Source organism: Amborella trichopoda, chromosome 9 (assembly GCF_054954075.1).
Source record: "Amborella trichopoda isolate Santa Cruz 75 chromosome 9, AtrichopodaSantaCruz75HAP2 v2.0, whole genome shotgun sequence".
In the NCBI taxonomy this organism is placed as follows: Eukaryota; Viridiplantae; Streptophyta; class Magnoliopsida; order Amborellales; family Amborellaceae; genus Amborella; species Amborella trichopoda.
This window is the reverse complement of record NC_142344.1, coordinates 13,372,008-13,383,494: the sequence shown is the minus strand read 5'-3', so window position 1 is coordinate 13,383,494 and position 11,487 is coordinate 13,372,008. Positions and strand designations below refer to the sequence as shown.

At 34.2% G+C, this 11,487-nt stretch overlaps 1 protein-coding gene across 3 annotated transcripts; it reads left to right on the top strand.

Moving 5' to 3' along the window:
- The first annotated feature begins 1,175 nt into the window (after window positions 1-1,175).
- On the top strand, window positions 1,176-11,487 carry LOC110008562 (uncharacterized). 3 transcript variants are annotated; one of them, XM_020676607.2, is made up of 3 exons: window positions 1,176-1,709; window positions 8,500-8,567; window positions 9,144-11,487. In XM_020676607.2, exons 2-3 carry the CDS (start codon window positions 8,505-8,507, stop codon window positions 11,109-11,111), a joined length of 2,031 nt encoding a protein of 676 aa, XP_020532266.2. In that variant the 5' UTR covers window positions 1,176-1,709; window positions 8,500-8,504; the 3' UTR covers window positions 11,112-11,487. The 3 variants fall into 3 exon arrangements, with proteins under 3 accessions (XP_020532266.2, XP_020532265.2, XP_020532264.2); XM_020676606.2 differs by lacking the exon at window positions 1,176-1,709 and having other exon boundaries at window positions 8,330-8,567; XM_020676605.2 differs by lacking the exons at window positions 1,176-1,709; window positions 8,500-8,567 and adding an exon at window positions 8,663-9,045.

Here is an 11,487-nt window from a genome sequence, read left to right as displayed (position 1 = left end):
CCCGAGAAAGCAAATTTTCAAAAATTTGAGCCAATGAAATGAAAAGGCGGTATAGATTGGGCACTATCGTAAAAGACATGCCATGTATTGACACTATCATAAAAGGCATGTCATGTTATGTACTTTCATTATTTGAAAAGATGTGTCAAATCTATACTGATCAAATCAAACGAATGGTGGATAGTGTAGAATATTGCAATCTTGTACAAACCGTACCTTTTAAAATATGTTTGGTTTATGTTGTGATTATTCTTGGGGCACAAAATTACAATCAAATTGTCTATAAACCCGAGCTTTGTGACCCTATTAATCACCAAATCCCCTTATTATTGCGACAAACAACTTCTATGATAATATCATACATATAAAGCAAAATTATCAACTTGGATTCAGTGTTGGTGATTCACCCGAGTCCACACTGACTTTGGTGAGTAACTCGGCTGAGTAACCCCGATTTGTGTCTACAAAGGGTACATAATAATTTATTAAAAAATAACAAAGTGTAAAAAATATAGACATATTATATATTTTTTTTGTATATTAATTTGAATGTTTTTGGCACATATTGGTGAATATTTCTTTTGCCAATGGTTCTTATTTTTATATTTTCTTTTTTTTTTTTGGAATTGTTTTTAAATATATTTTTTTGTATATTGACTTGAATTTTTTAGCATAGGTTGGTGAATATTTTTTGAACCCGGTTTCTATGCGTCCAAGCCCACATATGTAGAAATACGCGTATATTAATAAATCTACTTTCGAGATGGATTTTTGGACTTAATTTTTAAGGACGTGTAATCTCTAACATGGAGATCATGAATATGAAAAAGTAAATAAATTTTACAAGCTAGAAATAATAATTCTAGTAAGTATGCATGTTCTACTTTTTATTGTTTTTATATTTTTTCTAAAAATCTTGATTTTTTGTTGCTGTATTTTGATTGGTTTTATGAAAAAGCTCGGTTTTTTTGGCAAAAAAAAAAAATCACTTTGTTTTGAAAACATAAGTATTTAAATTTTTAGGGATTTTGTATTGCATTGTACAAGGAAGGATTTAGAAGATTTTTTTTTTTAATGTTCTCTAATCTATATTGATTTCATTTTTTATTGGATTTTATTTTTCTAAAAAATAGTACAGTTGTTAAAAGATATATATATTGTTAGGAATACATTCTTTGAGATATGTACAAATTTGATCTTGGTATATTTCCGGTATACTTTCCATTTGGACATATATGTGCCATTTTTTATTTTTTTTGGTAATTGCATACTTTCCATTAGGTAGATATGTGCCATTTTTTTTTTTTTTTGGTAATTAATATATATGTGCGATCTGTTTTATGTAACAACCCTTGTATTTTTATTTTCTCTCTGTTAATGAAATATACACCAGAGTTTTCTCAGCCTCACTAAAATACCGCTTAGAGGCTTACGAAGAAAACCATGCAGCTGATCGGATGAACATCTGTTGCATTCCGGAAAACCGATACAGGTGATCGGATGATCATCGGTTGCATTCCAGCTGATTGGCTGAACATCTGTTGCATTCCGACTGCTGATCGATGTGACCTCTGTTTGCGTTCTGGGTGCTGATCTACTGAGATTCATCGTCAAACAGATCCTATATCGTAGTCTTTGAGAAAGACTCATCTGATCGGGGTTTGATGTTGCAAAGGAAAAAGAAAGAGAAACGGTGCACTTCTGCAAAGGTAGACTCTTCGTTCTACAACTCTTTGAGCATTGTCATCAGTATAGTAATTTTGCCACATTTCCTTGATAATATTAATATTTAGCTAATTATATTTCGTAATATTATTTAAAAACTGTGGTTATCATTGATGAGTCACTGAATTAGTGAGCCGCTCAAAATCGTTGAGTCGTGAGGTTGTTGCTGTTGGGGAGCTCAATATTTACGAGTGTCGTTCTGTGAAATAACTCGAATTTAAAATCACTATATTGGTATGTGATAAAAATATAATTTCTTGATAATATGCTCTTATGTATCCATGTTATTGTAATGAGATGGATTTTAAATTTCATTTTCATTTTCACTGTGAAATGAATGTAATGGTATCAAATGCTGGTACATGAGACAGGTTTTAGTATTTATGTATTTTAAATAAAATAATAAACATACATAATGCAGTACCCCTATTTTTTTGAAACACAAAGAACTAGTTTTTAAATTGTTTTTAGCAATTTTATGAAATTTTTTTAAAGGCCCGATCAGCTTAAACTGGCCGATCCACCGATTTAAATCACCGATTTGCTATCTGGACATGTTTCTCAGATGACCGTTCCGGCTGGCTGGTCTGGGGTTTCAAATACTAGTTAAAACTATTAAGTTGGGTAGTGATTTTTTATACCTGCATTAGAAATTAATATCGACTTTATCATGCATTAAATATTTAACGTATTCATGTTTCTAATTGTTCTATGAATTCATATGTAGGAAAAGTTTATACTAGAGCAAAGGCTTTAAACCATCAAATTTGAGCCTCCCTCAAAAATAAATTCTACTAGAAGAGGTAGTTTTGATGCTCAAATATCTTCAAATTGATCATCTCGACATTAACATACATGGACATGAGAAAAAAAATGAATTTCAAGGTTTGAAAATAGTGTATTTTGTAACGCATTTTTGGACTGTCAATTTTCAAGATTTTCAAAATTTCATAGATCTGTTGATTGACACTATTTTTTAATCTTTGAATTTTATAAAGAGAGAGAAAATATATTTAAAGGCTATCACAAAGATTCCGTTATTGAACCACGTAACTTGACACTATTTGAAAGTAGGCTCTAATTTGATTCTTTAAAGCCTAAGTTCTATGCAAACTGCACCCTTCATATATACTGATGTCATGTGAACACAAACATATTACAAAATGAATAGTACATTAGTTTGATATTTTAAATTGCCAATAAAAAAGGCAAACAACATAATATCCCAATAACATCATATAATAATCACTACGATGTACTTTCTATCTCAAAGTTAGAGAGAGAGACTTAACAATAGTAAAGATATGCCACTATGTATTCTGTTTCTAATCTCCATCTACAAGAGTTCTTAAGAAATGTAGATGAAAAAGTGATTGAAATAAAATTAAAACATTATGCTCCTATTTACTTGATTAGTTTTACAACCCAACTACATAAGCACGCCAAAGAGTGTATAGTTTTTAGGTAAGTTATCGATGCTCATCTGTGCGAAACAAAGGATGCCTTGAGTTTTTTTTGTGAGTAGTTCAATTGTAGGAATTGAACTCGACAGTTTGTGATGATGCCAAGCCCAAGCCTAATTCCTGACTTGAGCTCAATAAAATCACGACTGCAATTTTTTTTTGTCCGTGAGGACCTCCTAATAAGCCATGAACTAGATCAGAATCATTCTCAACGAATCCATAAAAAGTGATTCAATTTTTTTCATGGGGTCCGGGTGGAGCCTAAAGATCTGAAGCGACTGATCCGATAGAACAACTCAAAAGATAAAGAAGTCTCATTAATTTCTTTATGTTCGTTTCAAGTTCGAAGTACCATTTGTACAAATAATATTCCTCTTCCTTATATGATTTGATTTGATTTATTCGTCATATAGGTAAATGTTGGATCCATGGAGCAATTACTTAGAAGTACATTTTGTACAAAAAAACCCCCTGATGATCTTACCTGGGATCGCAAATTCCAAGTTTATCTATGAGGAGTTGATCTAATTATATTAGTGTTTATAATTGATTTCTTCTGTTAAATACTAATTGATAAGGCCTCATTGGTAAGTGCTATAAGATCTCGTGCATTTGAACCCATGGTTATGGACCCAAATCCGTTAGTAATTTGATGAACTTCTATGTTTTAATCATCATCATCATCATTAACCAGGTCTTATTCTAATTATTTGGGGTCGGCTACATGATTTCTTCTGTTCTTCTCTATCAAGGGCCAAATGTCACTGTATCTTTTCTTGTTTATTTTTATCCATGTTCGTTTGGGCTTTCGTCTTGCCCTTTTAGAACCTTCTACTTGAATCAAATCGTATCTCCTAGTTGGTACTGGATTAGGTCTAGGTCTACGTTGTATAATCAGCCCACCTAAATCTTAAGCCATACCTAAGTTCTCTCGTATGTATTCAAAATGAATTCTATCATTTCTTGTCTTGCCACTCATCCATTTCAATTTTCTTATCTCAGTTAAGATTGTCTTTTAGATAGATTGTTTCTTGACTGCCAAACATTCCATCCCATAAAACATGACTATCTTACAACTGTCTTATATAACTTCTTCATCAGTTTCAATGGTATGCAATGATCATATAAAACTCTATATACATATTTCCACTTTTTCCATTCAGCTCTAACTCTATTTGCGGAATTGTCTTCAATCTCTCAATTCTCTTGGATTATCGACTCTAGTATCAGAAACAATTTATTTTTAAGGCATTTCTTGACCACCAATCTGAATTACTTCATTGTTTCTACTCCTATTATTACTAAACTTGCATTCCATATATTCTGTCATAGTTTGGCTAATTTTAAAATCTTTAGATTCTAGAGCATCTCTCAAATATTCTAATTTTACATTTGATTTTAAAGTTTTAAAAAATTTCAAATATGAATTAAATAAGAGCAATATTATCGTTATTTGACCAACCACCGATCAGGTAGGGTGTGCCCCAATTAAGACAAGTTGTACCGAATCCTTGAAAAATAAGAAAAATACGGTGAACAATATGAAACAAAAAAGTTACCTCATCTTGTCTGATCAACCAAAACTAGTAGACAATCATTATAGAAGCTTTCTAAATAAATTAAATTATTGCCTGTAGCCAACAAAAGTTGGATTGCAAGTTTGGATAACATTAAGATAAGAGAACACAAGGTCATTTTCAACCTTCCAAAGTTCAAGAAATTTACGTAGGGATCAAAATAGAAATTCAATGGAAGGAATCAACTTCTCTCTCTCTCTCTCTGTTATAGCTCAACGGTACTTCAATAGTTTGCAAAAGTTGACCATTAGTAGATCAATCCCAAGCTCAATTGCTTTTGCTTCTCTGGCTCACTCTCCCCATTCTATAGGTTCTTTTAATTCTATGTTCATGACCCTTTTCCGAATTTTTAATTGTTTCCAACTTGCCCAACGTTGGCAACTAAACCTCAACTCGAATTTATCCCAAGCTCAACTTCAGACCTTCAAAGTCTGATGCAAGGCCAATTTGAGGAAAAAAAAAAAAAGTATGTATAATAATAAAATTTTGGAGGAAAAATTTTAAATAATAGATATTTGGGGGGATATTCTCAATTTTTCATAATTTTCAAAACAAACACAGTGAAGTCACTTGGGAGTCACCGAGTCCACTTGCTCCGGGTTCCTAGTTATTCTGGGAGCTGGTTTGAGCAAGCTAGTCCGAGCCTTTGAACTTGTTTGAACTTCTTCTATTGCGATCTCACTCGACTCTCAAATGCCGATTCTTTTCCATTTCTTGGATGGGATAACTCGGATTCGAGTTGCATATGCTTCGCTTTTTTTTCATCTGTCTTTTTTGTTTCCATTGCCAACTACTCCATACAGCATCTCAAAGAAGACACCTTGGCATAGAAAATGCAAGCCTTTCCAAGAAAAGAGAGGTAGGATATGCTTTGTGAGTATATATATTTTAAGGGCTTGGCTTGTTTGGATGGATTATTATCATCATTATAGTTTTTTTTCAATTAAGTAGGGTCGTCTATGTGAATCGTAGTCTGTCATTCTGCTCTATTTATGACCATTGATAATTGATGATTTAATAAAATTAACCCTTGACTTTGATAATGAATTATCTATTGGTTGGCCATGTCTCATATAAAATTATCTAAGATGAATTTATAAGCAATTTTTATAAATAAGTTTATCTTTTTAAAAAGGTTTTGTATTGTATTCAAAGTACTTTGTAGAGAATTACATGCTTTTAGCTAGAAATACCTAGGAACAATTGAAAATCGCAAAATATTTTAAATAACTAAATAGTATTATGTATCATCAAGGTATGTATCAAACAACTAGTAATATAATATTATGTCAATTATATTAATATCAGGAGAAATTTATGAAAATCCCATTTTATTCTCAAAAGTAAAAAATAACCATGTATATTTTATATTTTATGCTTGCAAATTGTACTTTAGTTTTATTTTATTTTCTATACATTTGGTATTAGAGTTAAAATGTGGTGGTGGGAAGCTATGAAACCTCTCTTGTGATCTCGTGGAAATCCTCCATTTGTGGCCTGTGCTCCTCAATAATGCTCCATTATCATTTAGTTTACACCAACCGGCCATAGTCCTATGCCACTTGACCTTGTCCATAACACTTACTCTTTTCCATCTAGGCTATAGTTATGAAGATTACACCAGATCTCTACGGTCTAGTTTTGAATAAAAATTAGATTTGGTCAAAAGTAGTATTTGACTAGCCTTGGCTGGTCTGAATGGGCAATTTTTTTTCCAATATATTGCATGTTTTTAAGCAACTTTTTTTTTTTTTTTTCTAATATACTATATATTTTAAAATTATTATAAAACATATTTTCTTTAATATTTTTGAAATCCTTTGAAATTGGTTCGAACAGTTTGGACTAGCATCACCTTTCTGGTTCGGTGCCCAATCTGATCCTGATCCTGATAACACTATCTCTAATTCCAATAAAATTTTGGAAACTTTAGGTAAATGTCCACCCATATTAATTTACAAATTCCTTTATCTATTCTACCTATATAAAGCTATAGGTATGCGGTAGAAGTTTTCCTTAAAATATAGACAAACATATTGCTAGAGAGATGCAGGGCATGTGATCAAAGGCTCTAAAAGATCAAAGTAGAGTGCACCTTCAAATAATGTTGAGAAATATGGTATAATATAAAAATAATTTTTGATAACCTTAAAATATATTTCATCTCTAATTATAAAGTTTAAAGCTTAAAAAATAATACAGATCGAGTAGATCTATAAAAACTTGAAAATCTTGAAAATTGACGGTCTAAAAAAGCATTATAAGATGCGCTATTTCAAAAACTTGAAATCCATTTTTTTTCTATCTTGATGATGTCGAAATGATTAATTTGAGGATATTTGAGCATCGAAACAACCTTTTTTAGTGAAATTTTTGAGGTGAGCTCTAATTTGATTGTTTATTGTTTAGAGCCTCGGCTCCATATAAACTTTTTTCATATAAAAATATTGATATACTCTCTAAAAAATAAAAAAAAATTTAGGCATCACGTTTATATAAACTTTTTCCATATAAAAATATTGATGTACTCTATCTACCATAAAAAGGGCCTAAGCGTCACGTTTTAAACCAGCGCTATCTATATCTTGGAGTTTGTCAACGTTTTTTAACAAGGCGGGTACGGCTTCCTCAATCCTCCTCTCACACATAAGGGTGGCCGGCCTAAACCTCGGCCGGCCCAAGCCCACCCATCACTAAGAGCTAGGGGACAAAAGAATAAATGAAAAAAATAAAAAAAATTTAAGAAAAAAGAGAGTTGGCCCAGCAAAACTGGGCCAGCACTGGCCCAGTCCGGCCCAATCCTCGGGCTACAGTATGTGGCCAAGGCCTACTTTTTTAGGGCACGCCGCGGGTCCATTGCCTGTCCTACTCACCATGGTTAATTTTATGAGTTAGATAGAGAAAGAGAAGTTTTAGAAAGAGAGTTATTTTAGGTTGTTACTTGAGAAAAAAAAAGGGAAAAATATCCTATTAGTCTCTATTTTAAACTTTTATATCTCATTAGTCCAAATAATTGAAAATATTACTTTTAAGTAAAATGCCTTAAACCCTTTTAACCATATATTGATGACCTCAACAATTTATGAAATGACTATATCTCTCTCTAAAACTTCATCTCTCGCATCATCGTCTCTTTCTCAAAACTCCATCTCTTTTTAAAACCCAAACTCCATCTCTCTCTCTCACACACATAAGAAAGTGTGCTCGTGTTCGAACTCAAACTTAACCTCTTGGCTTCTAAACTCACTTAGAAACGAACTGAAAGAGATGGAGTTTTAGAGAGATAGAGTTTGAATAGGATATCATTTTAGTGTTTATTTGGGTAAAAAATTTGTGGTCAAAGAAGTCAGGGAATTGTAAGGTGGTAAGCTAGAAAAAATTTGTTTACCAGTAATATTTTCAATTGTCAAGTGTTATAAGATATGGAAGTCAAAATTAAAAGATAAGGAAATATTTTCCCTATTTTTAAGAGAGAATTTCCCTAATTTTATGCAAAGTTCTACAAGGTGGTATCTGGGTTACACCTTATATTAGTAAGTTTCCTCTTCTAATATTTAAGAAGCTATATTAATATAATTTCCCACCTTTAAATTCTGAAACTGGAAGATTTATCGGAGATATTTGCATTCATCGCTAATACTGTTTTTTCTCTATTGTTATCTCTCTCTACACAGTTAAAAGAAAGTTGTTTTCATTTCTCTGAGCTTTTTCTTCTTTCTTTGCTGAATTATCAGGATCAATGAGACATAAGAGAATGGGAAAGAAGAGCAAGGGTTTGTTTAGAATAGGAGACCAGGTGGAGGTATTCTCTCTTTCTCTCTCTACATTTCTCTTTTTCTCTCTCTCTACATTTCTCTTTCTTTCTCTATCTCTTCGTGCTCTGTTTTCTTGGAATGCGAAGCTAACAGTTTTGTTTGCCTCCTTTTCTTTTCTTTTCTTTTTTTTTTTTTTTTTTCTTTTAACGTAAAAATCTATTGGGTTGCCTTCTTTCTCTATCTGGCCCCTCTGCTGAGAATTCTCTTTCTAACTGTGTGTGCCAGTTTCTTGTTTTCTCTCTAAATTTTCTTCCTGAAAACCAGTTTGGTTTTCCTTGTGTCTCTGTCTCTTTTCGAGAAACTCTTTTCGATCTCTAAAAAGGTTTTACAATGTTTTCTGGTTCTCTCTACAACGTTTTCTTTTTCTCTAACTCTAGAGAATTTAGAGGACGTGCAGCATTTTCTTGTTCTCTCTTTCTAGCAAAATCTAGAAAATTTAGAGGTGTTTTGTGGGAAAATTTGCTGGTCAGTGTTTCTCTGTAGATCTCTTTCTTGTATTCTCTCTCTCACTCTCCGTGATGGATGTTGCTTCTTGAAATGGATTTTGTTTCTTGCAAGTGCAGGTGCGTTTTCTTTATGAAGGGCTGAAAGGGACATGGCACCCTGCAGAGGTCTCGGATTATACAGAATCTGAATGGATAGTTGTGTACGACAGAATCAAGGAAAGCGGTGGTTCATCATGGTTCGTAGATCATATCCCTATGTCTGGATCTCTTCCATTCTTGGGCTCTGATTCTTCTTCTTCTTCCAAGAACAAGAGACCAAGGATTAGGGCTCTCTATCCTCCTCTTTCGGCTCCTCCCTCTCATGAAAACCTGGTTCCTGGCCTCTGTGTCGATGCCTTTATAGAAGTGTGTTGGTGTGAAGGTGTGATTGTAGAGAGCAAGAGTGGGTGTGCGGAGATAACTGTTTTTTTTCCGGATGAAGCCTGTGAACAGAGTATCTCTCTCTCAAAAATCCGAATAACTAAGGATTGGGATGAATTTTCAAGGAAATGGACTGACCGGGGGCGATGGCCATTGATGACATGTCTTGAGAAAATCCAGAAAAAGGGGTCCTTTCTCTCTCTCAACCAGTTGTGGTGTCAATTGAGTATGAAGAGGGAATTTATGCAGGTGGTTTTAGAGTGGACTTGTACGAGCAAAATGACATGGGAGATGCTCATAGATCAGGTAATTGGAGATGCTGAGAGAGAAAGGACTGAGAAGCAGATGCGAGCCTTGGTGGATGATGAAGAAGGCATGGTGGCCATGGAGTGTTGCAGAGCTTTAGATGTAAGCAGCCATGGCTCTAAAACTAACGGACATTCATCTTATTCAGCTAATGGGTTGCCTTTGGAATATGATTCAGAGCACCATTCGATCGATGCAGGCCAAGTATTCGAACCGACTTTCCTGTTTCCATCTTATTCAACCGATGAATTGTTTTCTGAATATGATTCAGAGCACCATTCGATTGATCCAGGCCAAGTAGAGGAACCCACTTTCCAGTTTCCATCTTATTCGACCGATGAATTGTTTTCTGAATATGATTCAGAGCACCATTGGATTGATGGAGCCCAAGAACAGGAATCCACTTACCAGTTTTCCTCTCAAAGTACACACGATGATTACAGTGAGAAAGAGGAGCAAAAAAGGTGTGGTAAAGTCACAAAGAGGAAGAGGGGTTCCTTAGATAGAGGAGAATCAACTTGGGAGGTTTTCAACAGCGGAGCAGCGAAGCAATCACACCATTACCCCGACTCAATAACTGATTACATTGAAGTCAGGAACAACAATGGGAGTAGGAGAGGGAAGGGCCTCATCAAACATATGAAGCAAACAGCTGTGAATCATCTTTTATCAGCTGGATGGAGGTTGGAGTGTAAGGTATGTGATAAACGATATGCTTTCCGCTATGTTTCAGCGAGTGGAAAAGCTTATTACTCTCTCCTTCAAGCTTGTATGGCATATCAAGAAGCAGGACTTTCACAGAGGAGCTGCACAATCGATGAATTGAGCTCTTGTGGTCTAACTCCTCTGCCTCAATTGTCTAATTCCACTGAAATCAGGGGAAAGGAGACACTTAAGCTCTCAAACTCCATTAGAAGAAGTTCATCTACTGAAGATATACTCTCTACTGGTTCTACTATGGCTCTGAGATCTGATGTTTCAATTGAGCAATCATTTTGCCCTAAAGATCCACTGGAAGAATACAAGGATAATGATCAAAATTTGAGGGCCTCTAAACAGAGGAAGTCTTTGTTATATATCTCTGGGGACCAAGATTTGAAGGCAGTTTATTGTCCAAAAATTTTAGCTGAGTATGTTGAGGTGTATAAGAACAGTGATCTAAACCAAGGTCAAAAACTCAGAATGACTAAACCAATGGTAACAAGAGTGATGGAGCATCTGAACTCAATGGGGTGGTCCTTTCCATACAAGCCCAAGAATTCAAGGTTTGAAAGGAGGTACATTTCCCCTAGAGGGAGGACTTATACTTCACTCATAACTGCTTGTAAAGCATTAGAATTAGAGAGAGAAGGGCATTAGAATTAGAGAAGCATTAGTATCAGAGAGAGAAGGGCATAAGAATTAGAGAGAGAATGATGCTGCAACATTGAGGCTGCTAGGGGCAAGGAGTGCATAATATGTGCCAAGTTAGTGCATGGAACCCATTGTTTTGGTGGTCTTGCTTCATTTCTCCCCCATTTTGTTTGGTTGATTTAGGATTTTTTTTTTTTTTGGGTGTTATTCAATTGTTACATCCTTATAACTAGAAACTAGAAAATTATGAACTTTTCATTGAGTTTGTGATAGGGCTATTGCGTTGAATCTTTTTGGTGGTATGCAACACTTGACATTGGATTTTGTCAGAGTGGAGGTTTTCACTACAGTCTATAGAAATATTTGGCTTTTGGTGTTGTCA

Coding starts and splice junctions, on each gene's coding strand:
- LOC110008562 (XM_020676605.2), top strand. CDS start 8,911: ATGTTTTCTGGTTCTCTCTACAACGTTTTCTTTTTCTCTAACTCTAGA. Junction 9,046..9,143: donor TTTTGTGGGAAAATTTGCTG/GTCAGTGTTTCT, acceptor TTGCAAGTGCAG/GTGCGTTTTCTTTATGAAGG.